The 20741-nt window shown below is 36.0% G+C and overlaps 1 protein-coding gene across 1 annotated transcript in view; it reads right to left on the minus strand.

The window, feature by feature from the left end:
• Positions 1 to 3524: 3524 nt before the first annotated feature.
• The window catches only part of PURG (purine rich element binding protein G), a 38082-nt gene continuing 20865 nt past the window's right edge, over positions 3525 to 20741 (minus strand). Inside the window, exon 3 of the mRNA XM_030817076.1 lies at positions 3525 to 4419. Within this exon, the coding sequence (XP_030672936.1) occupies positions 4315 to 4419 (105 nt within the window). The 3' untranslated portion in view covers positions 3525 to 4314. The remainder of the gene's footprint in view (positions 4420 to 20741) is intronic.

Genomic DNA, 20741 nt, shown 5'->3' on the forward strand with positions numbered 1-20741 from the left:
CTCTGCTGAATTTGGATGTTCTCTAAATCTCTATCAAGAAGGGTCATGGCCAGAGAGCTATTGTACGTAAAACTTTTCTTAATGATGGATGATATTTATAATGAGAGTGAATGATTAATGATACTTAATGATTAATAATAATGATTATAAAAAATAGGCCAGGCACGATGGCTTATGCCTGTATTCTTAGCACTTTGGGAGGCCAAGGCAGGAGGATTGCTTGAGGCCAGGACTTTGAGGCTGCAGTGAGCCATGATCACACCACTGCACTCCAGCCTGGGAGATAGAACGAGACTCTATTTCTCAAAAACAAAGAAGCAAAATAATAACAATGATTATATGTTAATGTAATGATATGATTATGTAATATGATTAATGATAATGCTTAATGATATTTATAAAACAGTATTCTATCACTGAAAATCCTAAAGTGATACTAAATGCAAGATAATATGTGGCTTAATCATATAAACAATAATTTTCACACTGAAAGATGGTGGGTCACATGGAATCTAGAAAAAAAGATTTAAAGCATAAGGATTTGTTAGTGCTTTCCATCTCTGACTTGGGGTGACTGTGCTCTGAGCTGATATGCTGATGTGGTTATTCCTGATTTCTTGGCAGGTCTGTATCATGAAGGCCATCATAACATGATGCCATTCATGAATATTAGTCATTTCCCTTTACCTGATTTTATGCTTGCCAATCAATGTTTTGACATTAAGCAGGTTTTAGAAGTAGATTTTCCAGCTGGGTGCAGTGGTTCAATGCCTGTAATCCCAGTACTTTGGAATGATTGCTCAGGCCCAGGACTTTAAGACCAAGCTGGGCAATATAGGGAAATGCTGTCTCTACAAAAAATAAAAAATTAGCCAGGCATAGTGGCACGTGCCTGTGGTCCCAGCTACTTGGGAGGTTGAGGTGGGAGGATTGCTTGAGTCTGGGAGGTTGAGACTGCAGTAAGCTGTGATCCTGCCATTGCACTGCAGCCTGAGCGACAAAGTCAGATGCTGTCTCAAAAAAAAAAAAAAAAAGAAAGAAAGAAAAGGCAGATTTTCCTACTGGAAAGAGAAGGTGCTGACCAGTTGATAGTGGTATTCTAGTCAGTCTAGCATTTGATTTCTTTCCTTTAAAAAAAAAGTCCTTTATAAATTATAAAATAATACAAGCTTATCATGAAATAATATTCAAAAAGTATAAGAGCAAACTTCAAAGTTCACTTCTCATGCACAGCTTCTTTCCAATCCACTCCCTGGGTGTACCACTTTATTTTTTGTTGTGAGTTAATTGGTTTCTCCATTGAATATCTGATATTCAAGATGTTTTCTTTATGACCTTGTTTAAAAGGAATCTCTTGTGAATTCACTCAGAATGAACTAACAAAACTGAGTTTCTTTTTTTCTTTTTCTTTTTTACTTCTTCCTTCATCAAAGTCTTCTTAGCTAAAAAAAACCCTGAACTTCCAAATACACAAAAGTGAGGGCCAGCCTTTTCATTCAGTCCTTTTGATCTTCACGTGCCAGTGTTTTGTTAAGTCTTTTATGATGGGAAATTTGCTTCGTGAAAAGTGTAAGAGGAGAACAATTTGGCATAATATGTGTAGTGCTGAATTCAGTGAGTTCACTGAATTTCATGATTTATTCGGTCCTGTGAACTACCACTCCCTTATTTTGTGTGTATTGTATTACTTTCTAGTTATTTTCCGAAAGTCTTTTCACCTCCCTTGAATCCCTGCCAAGGATAAAGGATAAAGTAGGAGGTAAGAAAAATAACTTTAGTCCTAGTGCAAGTCAGTATGCACCTACTTCAACAGTTTTTTAGAAAGATCGCATGAAGACAAATCTGAAATTATGTAGACTGCAGATTGGCTTATTATTATTATTGGCCATTTTCAAACTCAAAGCAATTTCTGATGAGAAAAATTACTTCCCCAACACAAGTACTGTTATGCTTTTAGTGTACATGGAATTTATTATGCAAGATTTTCCTTACTGGAAAGAGAACATTTGGGTCTGTTTTGAAAATGCTTTCCCATAAGGATCTAGGGAAAACCTTGAGCATAAGGTCTCTAAGGGAAAATTACTGTTTTAGGAACAGAAAAGATAACTTACCAAAATAATGCTAATAATGCTATAAAAATGGATATAATTACGTAATTTAAAAAATGGTTTCACTTACGGAGGGACTACATTGTTTTTATAGAGGACAAAACTTACAAAGTATATTCATGTTATTTAAGGCTGATAAGGTTTTTAAAAAATTTCACTACTACCAACGAAAGCTGATAAGCATTTTTCAGAATAATCTTTTTGATGGGACAAACAATGATCACAATTAATACAGAAATCTGGTTGACTGTGGGTGTAAAATTAGAAATATTTTCATGTAGATTAAACAGATTTTTCTTCCAAAAGAAAATGTGCAATTAATTTGTAGCACATTTATTATTTACCAGTTTTCATAAAATGGAATACAGTTAAGGTAGTTACAAAAATATATTGTAGAAATATCTTTGGTGAGAGGCTGTGATTTAGTAAATATTGCATTTATTTCAGATTGTCTCAGAAGCAAGCTTAGGGTTCACTTTGGCACTATTCTCTAAACTTCATTTTCTGATGTTAGAAGTTAGACACAATTTAATAGCATTTGAGGCAAAAATTACTGGGCCTGAAACTCTTTATATAATAAAGAACCATAATAGTATGGGAATATCATTTCAGTCATCATACCTGCTAGATTCTTAGACTGATAGGTTTGATCATCTTCTATTTAAGGTCAATGATTGTTGCTCAACGAGCTTTAATACATTTGTTTTGATTTTTTTCTTTTCAAATTTTAACATTACCCATGAGTTAGGCAAAGTACCAAGGTCGGAATGCAAATTTACATAGTGCCTTTATATTGAATTTATCTCTGGTTTGGGAGAAACAGCCCTCTGCCCTCATGAAGATATTAGCAGGTTCACTTGGCCTTCTGTTGTGATTTAATATAGATGCAGAAGCTAAAAATCCAATAAAACCATTGCCATGAGTTTATCTATTATGACATTCTGGCATATGATGTCAGTTTGTCCTGGAAAATTCAAAATTAATTTTTTTGTCCCTATTTTCATATATGAGAAGTGGAACTTTTAATATCAGCATATAGAAATGGCCTTTTCAATGTCATTTGAGTTGCAATAAAGGTTTCGAAGGCATACTTGCTTTCATGCAAGTGTTATCTCCTGGCTCAACCAGGTGATAAAACCTTATTAATAAATTACAAAATAGATAAAGTCACTGTAATAGACTGGATTGGCACATTTTTGATCTTCTCAACTTACTTATTTCCAGTTCTGATAGGTCTAGTTTCTATAGATCCTACCTAAACATGATTTTGGAAGCCAGACAAACTGCACTGAAATTTATAAAGATACCACAAATTTGGGGGCACAAATGATATAATGAAATAAACACAAAATCAACTTTTGGGGCCCAATAGAGCTGAGCTGCTTTCTGTAAAATAATTAAGAATCCAAACTAATCACACATATAAACAAGTTTATTAGATTGTCAGTGATACTTTGAGACAAATTCAAGTTATTTTATTTTACTTCATATAAACAGAGGAAGGGAGGAAAGTTTTAAACTTCAAGCTTTGTTCAGCATGTGTGCAGTTAGCATCCACAAAAGCACCATTGGGTATGGGAGAATTAGCACCACAGAATTTTAGGACCTAACTGTTAACATGCATCACTGAAAAACTTGGAACATAAAAACTGAAGTAGTACGTGGTATGGTCTATTATAAACAATACAAGGCAATTTATGATTTGTTCTCATACAGTACAATACAATCACAATAAATGAGAACCTTTTAAGAACAATACGGGACAAAAACCACCTTGTACCCTGTTAACACTAAAGCAGTTACAGATTTAAAAAAATGTTTCTGGTAAGAGGCAGTGGGTTGAAATTATCCCTCCCCCCTCAATTTTTAAATTCAGAGTTATATAGTTACATGATCTCTTAAGAAAGTATTTTCAAATCTATACGTCTCTCTACCTCAAGGCTGACAAATGGTGGTTTGAAAACAGAAAGGCTCGATGAATTAAAAAAAACAAAACCCAAAAACTGGATAGAGTCGAAAGGTACTTCAATGTGGTGGAAATTATTCAACATAAGATCAGTTTGGAAATGATGCCAGTGGTGTTGATACTTGTCTTCCCTTCCGTGGAGGAATGTCAAGTACTGAGGCCTTGCATTCATGATGAACTTCAGTTCATTTCTTTCACCGAATGCCTTTATTCTGAGGTGTAACATAAGAGATTTATTCCTTATTCCTCAACTGTTTTTGTAGTATCATGGGGCTGTTCCTTATGCTTGATTTGACAACAGTGAAAAAGGTTGATATTCTCTCTGGATTTGGGGTAATTTGTGAGCTAAAGAAAAAATATTAATTTGAATTTAGCAAACAGGAAGTTTTCAAGGGAGTTCCACTATTTTCACAGTACAAACCCATAATTAATCTCGTTGAAAACCTTTCTGTTAGAAAGCATGTAACAAACCCTCAATTTTTAGTTGTGTCTAGGCCAATTTTGGCATATTTGAAGCTACTGCATAAGAAATGTGTAATAAGGATTGATAGATACAGGTATATTCAGATCTCAATGCATTGATGCCAAGGAAAATATAATTTTACTCACCAAGAGAAGAATATACCTTGAAGCATCTATGCAGACACATGAATCAATCATGTATCTGCCCAACTTCTAATTCTGGAATAGTGATAACAGGGTCATTTAGGAAAAAGTACTCAATTACAGTACGGCAGCAATTTTATGTTGTATATATTTAACAGCAAAACATTTTTGAAAATAGAAATCAGTACTATATGGTAAGTTTACAATTCACCATTTCTATACTTGTAGTACATGCGTTTATTTGTTTTCCAAATTTAAAAAAATCCCACTAGGACCAACATCTTTCAGAACAACAATCTAACATTAAACAAAACTTTCTAAGGAAAATATTTAGCATCACAGAGAGTTGAGAAACGTCTGTTACTCAGCATCACAAAATACTCAATAGGTCTACATTGAAGATTGTTCATGCCAGGACATTAACACACCTTTGGGTTAATATATCTTATTTTCAAAAAAAAAAACAAAGAACCAAACCAAACAACTGACAGGGAATTTGTGTTTGGTCTCCCCTTCACAAGGATAGACCTCTGATAAACTTGACTCCTTTCTGTATCATGTAATGATCAGACTGTCTATGAAACTGCATGTACATTTAGTAAAACATTTAAAATTAGAGATGGAAAAATGACCACCACAGAGAATGACTTAAAGATAAGTAAACTTACAGAAAAATGTGTTTTTTGTAAAAGTGTACTGCCCCTCAAGCAAAAAAGAAAGTGGAGTTTGTCCACTTTGAAATAATTTTCTGTTGAAAAAATTTCTTGGATAAAAGCCTATCCTTATGAATGTCAGAAAGATGTTAAGGTTTAACTTGAGAGGGTTGAACCCTTTTGAAAAAATTATCCTATGCTTTTTCTGCTGAACTAAATTCCTTGTATAAATCAAGTACTAATTTCCTGAAGAGGAAACAGCTACACACAGCAGCACATCCATGTTGATGATTTAAATTTGATAGTTCACCAGGCATGGCTGACTTTAGCAAAAAAGAAACAAACGGATGTTTTAATGTTTTAGAATTACACTAAAAAAATCTCAGCTAAAACAAAATTGAATTATAATGGACTGGCTTAATAATTATGATTGCCTTTACATTTGATCAACATTTCAAGACAAGGTAGTACCAATTAAAAGTAAGATTTAAAAATAAAAACTGTCCAAAAATTGTTCAGTGAAAAAGCCTTCAAATTTTACAACATTTTAAAATCTCAAATGATTGTAGACTAACTTAGACTAACAGTCTTGTAATCACATATAGTTTTGTTATTCTTGAGTTTTATTTCTGTATTGTTCATTGGTTATATTAACAATTTTTCTGTTAAGTTACAATAGTTTGAATTAACACATTATACCATAAGAGGCTTTAGAAAAACATGTAACTAGGATAAATTTATAAAACGATAAAAGAATAATTTAACGGATTTTTGACATATTCTATACAGACAAATAGCTAGTTCAAGGTAATAAAGTGCCTTCTTTTCCAGGTAATTAATTTATCATTAAAATATTTTAAGGCTTTATAAGAAAGTCAATGCTATCAGAAGTTTGATAGCATATGGAGTTATGTTATTAATTAGCATTCTTTTGTAGCTCTTGTTTCATGTAATCTTCAATCCATAAGGTATTAATATTTTTTAATGATTAGCAGCTTACAATTATAAATTTGAATTGTCAATTCTGAATTCATTTTGTGGGGAAAGTGAAGGATGTATAATTTCTAAATGCTGTGATAGACTCATGTTGCTTCTGAACAATATAGTTTATGGCGTAATATACAGCAGCCAATGCCCCTCAGAGAATTCAACAGAATATTTAATCCCACGGCAAACAGGGCCATCATTTTATCCATTCATTCATATATCCTGCTGTCTTTACATTTACATTTAAAATGATCATGCAGGCCTAAACAAAAAAGGCCAGAGAAAACCTAAGGTAAATTTTTCAGGTACAGGCACAATGAATATCTTTTATTGCAACAGTTTATGCATAATCTATATTGGTGCCAACACCTAAAGTTAAGCATTTATATTTATTTTTATTTTGCTTCTACTACCCATGGGTGCATGACAGTAAAATACTGGTAACCTAAAAGAATGTAGGTGTATGGGTATATACATATAAAATAGCATATATATATATATATGTGATATTCATAATAATACAGAATTCTGATGCTTCCAAGTCTTGTCATTTCTCTTTAGGGGATATGGGTGTGTTTTAAGCACTTCTGTGTACTTAGTTGTCTTGGCAGCTCCAGAGTTTAGATAAATTATGACTATATGGACATCAACTACTCAATTATTTATGACCAATGAAAACTAATTAAAAAATTTGAATATTCTTTTTCAGGAATTCAGTTATTTTTATCAGAAAATTACTAAAATCAGGCACAAGATTAAGTGGTCATGATACCTAAAATATTCTTCTGGTTACCACTGGATTAATTTAAAATGGTTCTTAAATTAAAGGTTTTGAAGTTAGGACAGAGGAGGAAAGCTAAAACTCATTGCAAAGAATGGTTTAAGTTAAACATTCTGTGTAATTAGAAAAACAGGAATTACCAGTAGGAAAAAAGTGCTAGTCTTAAAATTGGGTTTGGTTTTGACTCTAAAGCCTAGTAAGAATAATTACTGGGAATTAGAAAAAAATTAAGTGGCATTAACCTTTATAATTGCACATTCCTTTACCAAAGTGCCACAAGTTGACAAATATTTTTCTAAAATGCACAATGCTACTTTTCAAAATCTAAATACATACACAGTTTTACCTTTTTCATACTGGTATAGTACAGATTCATACATTCAGCACAAATATAACCAAGAAGATGATACTTTTTAGAAACAGTATAGTCTTTGTTTTTTGTTTTAAACAACTGTTAAGAGCCTTTGTGATTATGAGGATTCAAATCCAAGTACTATGTAGTCAAAGCATTACCATAAAACCTGAAAACATCATGATGGTTTGTTTAGGCGAATTTTAGTAATGCTCTGCCATGCAATGTACATAAGTCATATGTGTTTTCCTTTGAAATAAAAAAAACCACACTGGTTTAATTACCCTGTTTTTATCTATTTGTCTACATATACATCTTGTCTCCAATCACTGAAATGACAATATATGTAACAGTCAAGTTTTGAAAACAGTATTAAACACTGAGGTTTCTAGCCTTAACTGGCCATTCCTATAAAGTCCAGCAAAAATGTCTGATGCATGGGTTATTAATTTTCATGCTTCTATTTCTTTACTCTAAATAGAAACACTAAATGGAAATGTTCAGAGATAATATAATGACAAAAGGACAGTAAAGAACAAAGCACCAACATGTGGAACAAATAAAAGTAATATGCAACTCTGTGGAGGTTCTCCATATTACCAAATTTGGCAAATCAGGGATGACAATAAAAAATGAAGATCTCTTACTCATGTAATAATCATATTGATATATAGTTGTAAATAAATGGAATGCACAGAAAGTTAAATTTTGAATATTTTTGTTGTTTTTGAGTGTGATAAAACTAGAGTTGCCTCATTATAAACTAAGATTCTCCCCCACCCCAAAATTCTATTGTTCAGAGGAGAGACAGAATGTAAGATTATGATTCTCTGTGACAGATGACCTGGGCTCTGCTACACCACAGGCTAAACTCTGCGGTGTAGTGCCCCCATTTAATTAGGGTGAAAGCTGGTAGGAACATAAAAGTACTAAAGTTAAAATTAGGATTAGTTCATAGTCAAAGAACATTAAATAACTGTCTAAATGGGTCTCTTCCTTGAGCATCTGAATCTTAGGTATAAGAATGACTATATAGAAGCATCTTAAAAACATGGCCCATTCTATAAATTCATCTTTTGAGGGTGTATAATGGGATATAAATTGGCATCCTCATCTTCTGAGAGAATTAACAAACTTTAAAAACATAACTAAAATCAGAAAAGATCAGGCAAAATAAATCACTGATAACTCCCCCAAACCCAACATACTGGCAAGTTAATCACAGGATAGATATTCATCTTATTTAACAAACCTTCCTACAGTTTCTGAGTATTAAAATATAATCCGTTGTTTGTGAATAATAGTCTCGGATAGTTTCAGCATTTAAATATTGGAGAAATACTTCCGATAAACATTGAAATACAGAAATTCTTAATAGAAGCTGCAGATTTATAGAAACTTCATAGTATGTGTGATATTCCAACTATATTTAGCTCACATAATACCCAAAATAATACAACATTCCACAATTTATCTTGTTAATACACACAGGTATTTTCTTGACTTTGTAAAAGCTAGGCAATTGTATTTACCTAAAATAGCTTTTCCCTGGTAATGGTCCTATAGTGTTGACATAAATAATGAACATACCTATGAGAATCATTTCTACCCTATAATTTAATATTGTTTTCTTTTATTCAGCTGCTTTGTAGCTCTTTTCGTTTCCAAAATGCTTCACAACTAATTATAACAGTTACTTCTCACTGTATCCCAATGAGCAAGGCAAAGTTAATGCATTGCTTGTGCAGTGGTTTGGGGGCACAGGTTTATAACGATCTTACGTAGCTTCTCTGCTCTCTGGGCAGTTATCTAGCATTGTCCATGTTGTAAGTACCTATACTGTGTGCTCTTTGGGTCCAAAGACTGGATCTTCTTGTCTGCTATATTACCCAGACCCAGAGAAACGGTTAGCTCATACCACAGGCAAAATAAATATCTACTGATTTAATGAATGAATGAGAAATGGGACTGAGAAAACAGAACAAAGAACCTCACTATAAAACTGTCCTACCCCTAACCCCCACAAAAAGCTGTGCTGGTCCACTTTTGCTTCGCCCATACAATGGGGTAGGTAGTATTACTTGTCTAAAAGAATAGGGTAGTATTACTCACTCTTGAAATGGTACTCTTGAATCGGGTAGTATTACTCTTGAATAGGGTAGTATTACTCACTCCTGAATTGCTATGGCAAAACCCATATGATATGTTTTCCAGAGAACCAATGACAAAATTGACTATTACTACAACTACTTCTAAAACTCTGAATTACTCATCTTTACCTTTGCCAAGCATTTAAATTAAAAGTTGTGCATCTGGTAGACTATTCTTTTCTTAATTCAGGCATAATGAATCAAGGAAATAATCCTCATAGCTGCAATCATTAACACGAATATGGAGACTATGAGAGGGAATAAAAAGGCAGTTATACATATACACAAAGGGGATCTGGGGACTACTGGTTCTTCATTGTTGTGGAAATTAGGGCAGGAAAGCTAAGACCTGTAAAAGGATAATAATTATATTGAACCATTGAATACTGACAGGTAAGACTTGATGTTGAAAGTCTCTTCTACCTCTAAAATTCTATATTATGCTAACTAGTTCTTCCTCTGATAAGACGGGAATCTGTACAGTATTCAAAATATATTTTCTTTTTTTTTTTTTAATGATAGTTAAATCCAAAAAGTTTGATGTTTTGGAACTCTTGAACAACTGTATTAAATGTTTTCTTTAAGCCACCATTACTCCTTCTTTTGCAATGATACCATGTAAAGTATTTTATTTTATTTTTATTTTTCTTAAGACAGGGTCTCTCTCTGAAGCCCAGGCTGGGGTGCAATGGCGTGATCTCGGCTCACTGCAACCTCTGCCTCCTGGGTTCAAGTGATTCTCCTGGCTCAGCCTCCCAAGTAGCTGGGATTACAGGCACCCACCACCACGCGTGGCTAATTTTTGTATTTTTAGTAGAGATGGTGTTTCACCACGTTGGCCAGGCTGGTCTCGAACTCTTGACCTCAGGTGATCCACTTGCCTTGGCCTCCCAAAGTGCCAGGATTACAGGCGTGAGCCACCGCGCCCGGCCGAGATCTCTTTTACCTTTCTAACATTAAATGGATAGCAGTGTTCATATTCAAATGGGAACAAAGACCATATCCTCATTTTCTCATCTGGAAACAAACAAACATTATCGGCAGTTTAATTAAAATTAATTACTACAACCAAAACGATAATGAACTGTTTAGAGACTTCAATTCATACTTTTGAGCGATTGCTCAAAAGCACTTATCAATCTTGAGAAGATATATCCTTGAGGCTTAGTATGACAGCACTGTGAGTTGCCCTTCTGGGTTAAATTATACAAACAAGATTCTCTTGGTAATTCAAATGTAACTGCTGTTGTATGAGAAATGACTTAGGCCAAATTCTACACTAAAGTAGGTCATGTTAAAGGGAGGATTTATTTCAGTATTTTTGGAATTATCAGAATGAAATACGAAGATGGTAAAACAACTTAGGAACCTGAAGAAAAAAGTAAGTATGATAGGGGAAAAGGAAACCACTGTATTTCAGTGGTAGGTGAAAGAAATGAGAAAAGCGAATGAGAAATATTTCAAGAATGGGAATAATCTGAAACTTCATCAGTGTTTTCTCTCAGTAATCAGGCTATATTTCTTATTTCTTTTGGGTACCATTTTTTTTTCCCACTGAAGTGATATAAGCATTATAGTACTATAGGGCTACTTTTCTTCTGGCTGAATAATTGTATAAATATAGAAAACTGGCTGGGCACGGTGCCTCACACCTGTCATCCCAGCACTTTGGGAGGCCACAGTGGGCAGATCACTTGACGTCAGGAGTTTGAGACCAGCCTGGCCAACATGGCAAAACCCCATCTCTACTAAAAATACAAAAATTAGCTGGGCGTGGTGGTGCCCACTTGTAATCCCAGCTACTTGGGAGGCTGAGGCAAAAGAATCACTTGAACCTGGGAAGTGGAGGTTGCAATGAACCAAGATCGCCCCACTGCACTCCAGCCTGGGTGACAGAGCAAGATTCCATCTCAAAAAACAAACAAACAAACAAAAAAACCATACTAACTTTTTGTAAAAGTAAGAAAGTGGCTGTTGGTATGTGACAATGTGTTGGGATCTCTTTGTGCTCCTGCAGCTCCTTATTTCAGTCTTGAAGGTGGAGATGGTAAGAATGGGGGTGGACTAGCCAAAGGCCAGCTCAACCCTCTCCTTTATGATGTCGAAATTCAGCCACCTTTTTGGTAACTATAGCATTTTCTTGAAAAAGACAATAAGCAGAAAGTAAAAATTCACCCTTTAGATTTGTTGGTACACAATTTACTATGGCTCCCCAGAATCACAGTATAATCTTTGCTTAAATTTACTGCCACTCCCCAGAATCTCAATGAATCTTTGCATAACATGGCAAACAATTTAATTAGGACTTTCTAAAGAAGAAAAATGCAATCTGGATGCTGCTCTTACTGTATCTACTCTTGTTTCATTTATATAATGTTTGCTTGGAATTACAGATCAAAATGAGTTTCTAATAATAAAACTGAGTTCATCAGGTCTATATTACATAATTTTAAGAGGGCATAAAAGCTCCTAAGGCATCATCATATTGATAAACAAGTAAAGCATTCTTTCCAGAACGTTTTGATAATGGAGATACTACAAGAAAAATATCCTTGGCTGGGCACAGTGGCTCACGCAAGTAATGCCAGCACTTTGGAAGCCCAAGGTGGGTGGATCACTTGAGGTTAGGAGTTCGAGACCAGCCTGGCTAACATGGTGAAACCCCATCTCTACTAAAAATACAGAAATTAGCTGGGCATGGTGGCAGGTGCCAGCTACTAGGGAGGCTGAGGCAAGAGAATTGCTTTAACTGGGGAGGCAGAGGTTGCAGTTGCAGTGAGCCAAGATTGAGCCACTGCACTCCAGACTGGGCAACAGAGCAAGACTCTGTCTTAAAAAAAAGAATATCCTTAAATGGGATTATTTCTCAAACTAGTTTCTGAAGTCAAAGCAGAACTATAAAGTGATGGAAACAGTAATAGTTTTACGGCTATTACAATTGCTGATGTGAACTCAGGTTCTGTTTTTAGTAATTTAGAGTCTTCCAAAAGAGTAGCTCTTGATGCATATAACACTAACTAAGGTGGGAGAGTTGTTCGGATGTTAGAAGTACTGTCACTTAATATTAATATAAGAGGGTATTTTCTCCCCCTGCATTCTTACTACAGGTTTGCTGCCATGATTTTAATAGTAGTTATGTGTTAATCAAGATATTAAGTGACAATCTGCTTATTTGTTGCCTGTTTTAAAAAAGTATCATCAGCATGTAATCCCAGCACTTTGGGAGGCCGAGGCGAGTGGATCACGAGGTCAGGAGATCGAGACCACGGTGAAACCCCGTCTCTACTAAAAATACAAAAAAAATTAGCTGGGCGTGGTGGCGGGCGCCTGTAGTCCCAGCTACTCGGAGAGGCGGAGGCAGGAGAATGGCGTGAACCTGGGAGGCGGAGCTTGCAGTGAGCCGAGATTGCGCCACTGCACTCCAGCCTGGGCGACAGAGCGAGACTCTGTCTCAAAAAAAAAAAAAAAAAAAAGTATCATCAGCAATAAAAGAAACACTCTACTGACAGACTCAAAAACATAGACAATCTCAAAATTATTATGTTGAGTGAAATAAGCCAAACAGAGAAAAATACATGCAGACCAGTCATAGTGGCTCATGCCCATAATCCTAGCACTTTGGGAGGCCGAGATGGGCAGATCAACTGAGCTCAGGAGTTTGAGACCAGCCTGGGCAACATGGTGAAACCCCATCTCTACAAAAAATACAAAAGTTAGCTGGGTGTGGTGGCATGTGCTTGTACGTGGGAGGCTGAGGCATGAGAATTGCTTAAACCTGGGAGGTGGAGATTGCAGCGAGCTGAGATCGTGCCACTGCACTCCAGCCCAGTGACAGAGTGAGATTCTGTCACCAAAACAAAACAAAACAAAAAAAAGAAAAATACATGCAATTAACAGGGGATTCCAGAATACACAAAACTAACCTGTGGTGATAGACTTCTGATCAGTGGTTGCTTTTGGAAGTCAGGGTCAGGGGATTGTTGACTGGGGAGGGGTACATGTGAACTTTCTGGGGTGGCAGAAATGTGTCTTCATATTCATCAAATCTGACTGAATGGCATGCTAAGATCTAAGCATTTTATTAAATTATATCAATAAAAATGTTAAAATGCATTATAATGAAACACAATATTTCTTGTAAAGCATCAGAAGTTGCTTGGCATTTTTCTTTTTTTTTTAATTTCAAAACTTCTCCCTTCAAACCACCACTTAGAGAACAACATGCCCTGGAAAGGGATTCATGACTAATTCTCTATGGAGGACATGGGTTTTATATCAGGGGCTACTGGTGGAGCAACAGGACACCACCAGTAGAGAGAGGAGACTGATGCACTTAAAACTTATAGGTGGGAAGGAAACAAGATTTTACCTTATGCCTCCTGGTGCACAATCAAGTGTATACATGATCTATCACACTTCAAAATCATGTTGAATGCCAGTGTCTGGGAGCCTAACTTATGACTACCTTACCACTTCAAATCTAAGGGGCCACTCATTCATCAGCTTTAAAGAGGTTACATTCAGAGTCAAACAGCCAATGAATTCCCAGTTTCCTACAGAAATAACTTTATTACACTATCTGACAATTCCAAAAATAAATAAGTGAGAAAATTCTATTGGTTTTGAGAAGAAAACAGTAATGACCTTGACAGAATTTATCCACATGTCATGCCAAATTCATCTACAAAATTAAAACTGTCATCAGAAGGCTGGGTGTGGTGGCTCACGGCTGTAATCCCAGCACTTTGGGAGGGCAAGGAGGGTGGATCACAAGGTCAGGAGATCGAGACCAGCCATGGCCAATATGGTGAAACCCTGTCTCTACTAAAAACACAAAAATTAGCCAGGCGTGGTGGTGGGCGCCTGTAGTCCCAGCTACTCAGGAGGCTGAGGCTGGAGAATAGCTCTGTCTCAAAACAAAAATAAAAACAAAAACACCCTATCATCAGAAGTCAGACAATTATTTCTCTAATTTACTTCTTTTTGTAATTCCAAGTGAAACCCACCAAAGGCTTTTGCTGTCCCAAATCCACCTATAACATACAAAGACATCTAAAACATGTAATTTTTACTATTCATTATCATCTCCACCTTAGGTTAGAGGGGAAAAATAAAAATAGTGAGCAATTTCCCTAGTACAATGCTGGGCCTATGGGAGGAACTCAATACATATTTGTTGACTGAATAAACGAATGTTCTCATTCCCCTTGAATTGCCATTTCTTACCCCACACAGTGTCTTCTAACTCAACATTACACATTCAATATGGTTAAAAAGGAAAAGCATAGGCACATACTTAGTTTTTTTTAAAAAGCTCTGGAACTCCCAAGCCACACATTATATTGCTACTGCTATTATGCTATTAACATAAAAGTTGCATAAATATATCTTGACCCAATTGTAAAAGTGATAAATTGATACAACAGATTCTTAGCTATCAGATCTTCCTTTTAAAAACTCAATTAGTGACACTAAAGGACATTATTTGCCTCTCTAGAGTGAACAATAAAAAGTTTTGGGATCAAGAAAAAGGACAGTCATGTGCTGTTTCATGTAAACATTTCTGAGGGTGAGAGGAAGAATCATTAGTATCAAAGGAAAATAGAGTTCTAAGAGGTAGATGATAGAAAAATATATAGTTCAAATATGAAAGAGGAATATCTCAGTATTAAGATGGTGGTCCGGTAAAAGCTGTTTTATGACAGTCACTGGGGCCTAAATTATAATGGTTCTTTACTATCCTGAAATTAAAGATTAAAGTGTGCATCAACCTTTAAAAAGCTATTGTTTCAGAGTCAAATGACCCACTAACATAATCTTATAATAATGTTTTCAACTTGAAAATAAAGAGGTGAGAAAACTCTTCTAGTTGAAGGATAAAAACAAATATTCTGAATGATGCCTATATAATCTCACCGATTTTGAAGCAAAATCAGTGTAATCAGAAAAACAGACACTGAACAGTGGAAGAACCACTTAATAACGTCTAGTTCAAGTTCTGAAACGACTAGTTAAATGATGTCAAAGTCATACAAATATTTTTCCTATCTCTTGTAAAATGAGGGTGCTATATTACCCCCAAAGACACCTTCAGGCAAAAAACGATCAAAGTCGATGGTAGATCTAGACGAGAAAAATTGTAGGTACTAGGAAATAGGTGAATGTAATACTTTCAGCGCTGCAGCAATTGGTCCCTCAATCATGCAAACAGCCTAATGATCATCTTTTTTTAAAAAAAGAAAAAAACAAAGCTGGATTTCCTCCAGGAATAAAACTATGTTTCAATTATTTTCCAGTCTGTGGATAGTTTATTCATTTTCTTACTGGTGTCTTTGGATGAGTAGGAAATTTTAATTTTGATGGAGTCTAATGTATTGTTTTTTTCTTTTGTAGTTAGTGCTTTTTGTTTCCTGTGCAAGAAATTTTTGCCTGCACAATTGTGCACTTTTATATTTGACTGAAATCAGTTTCATGAGATTATAAGCAGCCCAGTTCCCTTGCGGCTGCTACACCTGAAGGTTCCTATGGTAAAAGGAGGCTCCGTTTGAATTTTGCATAATGTTGTTATACTTTCCAGGGAACCATCCATTTCGTGGGTTGGGAAGAATTAATAATGATGTTAGTATTTGTTAAATGCTTTGATTATGTGGCATTTTGTTAACAGCCTTATGTACCCGAAGGCATTTAACTTTCTGTTTTTTGAGATGGAATCTTGCTCTGTTGCTCAGCCTGGAGTGTAGTGGCATGATCTCGGATCGCTGCCACTGCAACCTCTGCCTCCTGGGTTCAAGCGATTCTCCTGCCTCAGCCTCCCGAGTAGCTGGGATTACAGCTGTGTGCCACCACACCTGGTTAATTTTTGTATTTTTAGTAAAGATGGGGTTTCACCATGTTGGCCAGGCTGGTCTTGAATGCCTGACCTCAAGTGAGGCCCGCCTCGGCCTCCCAAAGCGCTGGGATTACAGGCGTGAGCCACTGCGCCTGGTCGCATTTAACTTTTTTAAGAGAATTCTGGTTGACTCTAGGTTCTGTGAGGGCAGGGAACCTTATGTTTTGTTATCAATATAATCCCCTGAACTTTAAAGATTGACAGTCACATAGTAGGTGATTGATAAATATACAATGAATGATGAATGAATTCTCACAACTCTATACAGTTATATAAACTGCTCCAAATTTCACAATAAATGACAGAATTTGGACTTAAACCTAGGATTGGCTGACACCAAGGTCTGTTCTGTTTACACTTTATACTAGGCCACTGAGATTGCCTGATAACTTTAGGGGATCCAATACCTAAAAATACAGCTGAAATTACTGCCATTGCTTAAGGGGGTAGAGGAAGTGGATTAAAGTCCTTGTAGTTTTCTTCTCCTGGCAAAAGGCAAGTGTGGAACTCCTATTAAGCTCCTCTGTGAGAATCTTAGCCATATTGATCTGACTTTTATGTTTATAACTATATGATAATTTGTGCAGATCTAGCCAATCTGAAACTTCTATGGCCATAAATACGGAAAAGGCCAGAATAATTCGGTCAGGTGCAGTGGCTCACACTTGTAATCCCAGCACTTTGGGAGGTTAAAATGGGTGGATCACTTGAGGTCAGGAGTTCAAGACCAGTCTGGCCAACACAGTGTCTCTGCCAAAAAATACAAAAATTAGCTGGGCATGGTGACATACACCTGTAGTCCCAGCTACTCTGGGGGCTGGGGTGGGAGAAGTACTTGAACCCGGGAGGTGGAAGTTGCAGTGAGCCGAGATCGCGCCACTGCACTCTAGCCTGGGTGACAGAGTGAGACTCTGTCTCAAAACAAAACAAAACAAAACAACAACAACAAAAACCACCAGAATAATTCCATCTGCATGTTAAGAATTCAGAATTTAGCCTGCTAGTTCCTCAGCGATGCTACAAAACCATGGTTAACTGGGAATGCCAGGGAGCGAAATCATTTACTTAACAGCAATTCCTAGCTAACAGTATGCTTTTAATCCTATTGAAATGGAAACATTTCTAATATGTATTATTTTGATTTTTTGCTGTAATAAATACAACATAATAAACATGATTAAATTTTGCATGCACAAATGAGAACACTGCAGTGCTCTAGGGCCTTCACTGTCAACAACTGTAATCATGGTACTCATGCAGATGAAAAACAGTGGGTTCTTGAGTTGGATCCTGGATCATTCCTTTTAAACAGGTTTCTGAAAAAGTCTGCTTCTAACTTATCGTGTGGTCATTTATCTCTTGTTCATAAGCATGTAGAGGGAAAACCAGCCTAGGCAATATAGGGAGACCCTGTGTCCACAAAAAATAGAAAAAATAGAAAAAATAGCTGGGCGTGGTAGTGCATGCCTGTAGTCCCAGCTACTCAGGAGGCTGAGGCGGGAGGATAACTTAAGCCCTGGAAGTCAAGGCTGCAGTGAGCCGTCTGCACCACTGCACTCCAGCCTGGGTGACAAAGCAAGACCCTGTCTCGAAAAAATAAAAAATAAAAAAAAATAAAAAATGGAATGCAGGGAAAAGATTTACTCGCTGTTTAATTAACCAAACTTATTATGCAAATGAAGTAGTTTTATCTCTTAAATCCTCTAAACGATATCACTTTTGGAGGGCTATTCTGCAACGCAGGTGCCATGACAAGATTTGGGTTGACAGGTGAGGAAACGTCAAGTTCTGGAAAGTTAGCTAAGGTGGGAAGCTCAGGCAGGGAGTCTTAAGCACAGAGGACAAAGGCTCAGAGTTGGAGGCAGAGGCTGAGGTCGGCAAGCAGCTGGTGCACAGACATAAGCACCAATGTAATGAGTTGCTAGGCCTTCTGCCAGGGCCAAAACCAAGAGTTTACTGAGTGCAGAATTGAGCCTAAAGATGTGATGAAAGCAACAAAATACCTAGAATGCATTTCAAAAAAACTCTTTAAATGAGCTATAAACATATATGCTTAATTTTGCCAAATTTTGATTTCAAGTTTACCTCTTTAAATTTCTATGTTATTATTAATATAAAAGGCTTCAATGAGCAGTGGGCTTGTTAAAACCCTGGTATTTTTATTAGGCAGCTAAGTGATTACATCAAATCATTTCACCTGCGGGGCTTTGGTTTTCTTCATCTGTTAAGTGGGGATAGTGTTATTGAACTAATCTAAATCAGGAGTTTCATCAGGGTAAAATGAGGTATAATAGAAAAAAGAACTTGGAAAATGATTTTAACCTATATGTAAATTATTATAATTTAAAATTATGTATTCTTTTTATATTTAATTGAATTAGAAAATATTTCATAATTAATGACCAGTTATGGAAAACTTTCAGGACAAATTTTTTGTACTCATGATTAACTGAATTTATCTATCAATTGTCTTCATTGCAATGTCTCTACAGTGAAAATTATTACAACTGTGGATTTACTAACACAGAGGTGTTAGTAAATCTCATTTGGTTGGCCAAGACATTGGTGAGATAGTCATCATAGCTGAGAACACTGATGGATTTTTGTCAATCCAAACATATGAGGAGAAAAAAATTTGTGAATACACTGTATATGCAATGAGAGTGAAATAAAATTGGTGAGGATGAATACAAAAGCCTGGGGCAGGAAGGGCTAACATGTGACATGTATATAACTACTCCTTGCTTTCCTCATCTAACTGCCCCATCAACATACAGAAATCATTGCAGTCTTTTACCATGGGCTTGAATGGAGCTTCACAATCATCTGCAACCTAGGACTCACGTAGTCATTACCACTTGAACACAATGGCACATGAGATGAAACAGAACAGTTATTTTCACCCTAGGACATCAAGGCAGATTTGGAATGAGGAAGACAGAATTATTGTTTAAAACAGTATCATTGTATTTCTCTAAATCTGCATCAATGAAATATATTTTGAGCACTACGACAGTATGTAGATAGTTAATCATATTTAAAGGATAAATTGATAAGGGAAAAATAATGCATAGCATTTTATACTAGATAGCTTCAAATACACTTCCATATATACCAACATACTGTCTGGCACATGGCAGATAATCAAATAAATATCTGTTGAATGAACAAAATGATACTGTAATTAGGCTCCAAAAGCTGCTTTGAATCAAATAACTTTGGACATGGCACGCTTAAAGCTAATGGCAGTGAAATATTTGTCTTTCCTAAGTTATTGTATCCCTAGACCCTAGCACAGAGCCTGGCAAAAAGTAGCCACTCAATGTCCATTGAATGAGTAGAGGAACAGCATCACTTATCCATTAAGCAAGGGAAAGAATATTTCTGAAATAAAATTTAGGGTGTGCAGGCAACAAATCATCCTTTAATTGTGAGTCATCTTTGAAATAAAGATGACATAGCATTTTTTGTTAGGTTTTAAAACTATCACTTTCATTAACAATTGTCGCCATTTAGATTTGTCTGTTAAGTACTGTGATTCTGAAGCAACAAGATTTCAAAGACAAAACAGGAACAGGAATGCTGGTGATTAAGTGAAAAGAGATGATTTAAGTAATCAGCCCAGTGCAAGGTGGAGAGGGGAATACAAAAGAGGAAGAAACAGTCTGCTTTGAAACTTAAATTCAAGTTAAGGAGTTACGATTTTTCATATGGGAAACAAGCTTAAAATATACTCTAACAAGTTTTAGGTTGTGTGTCTAAAAAAATCTCTTGGAACTGGAAGAATTGCCTATTTAAAACTTTTGTGTACAGGGCCAAAAGATAAGTCTTATTGATTATATATATGATATATCATGATCAACTAGTTTTTGTGTTAGTTCCAAGGTAATTTATATGTAAAATTAAAATGGCAGGGTAAAAAAGGGAACTGGGCAAATTAGGCAGAGAAGCAGCATACTGCACACTGTAAAGTGGCCATAACTAAATATGAACCATGCCAAGAAGGAAAGGATGGTCAATAAATGTCAGATGAGAGATGAAACCAAGGGGAGTGGGAGGAAAATGAGAAAAGGCCAAAGAAGAAAGTAGAAACTACCTTTAAGAGAAGTTTCACTGACTTCAGAGATACAGAAATTGAAGGGGTTCTTAGAGATCATCACTCTGATCCAATTCCCTCAATTTATGGATAAGCAAGCTGGGGTCCACAGAGGTTAAATGACTTGCCCCAGGCCCAGCTAGAAGGCATAGA

This window comes from Nomascus leucogenys, chromosome 8 (assembly GCF_006542625.1).
Source record: "Nomascus leucogenys isolate Asia chromosome 8, Asia_NLE_v1, whole genome shotgun sequence".
NCBI lineage: Eukaryota > Metazoa > Chordata > Mammalia > Primates > Hylobatidae > Nomascus > Nomascus leucogenys.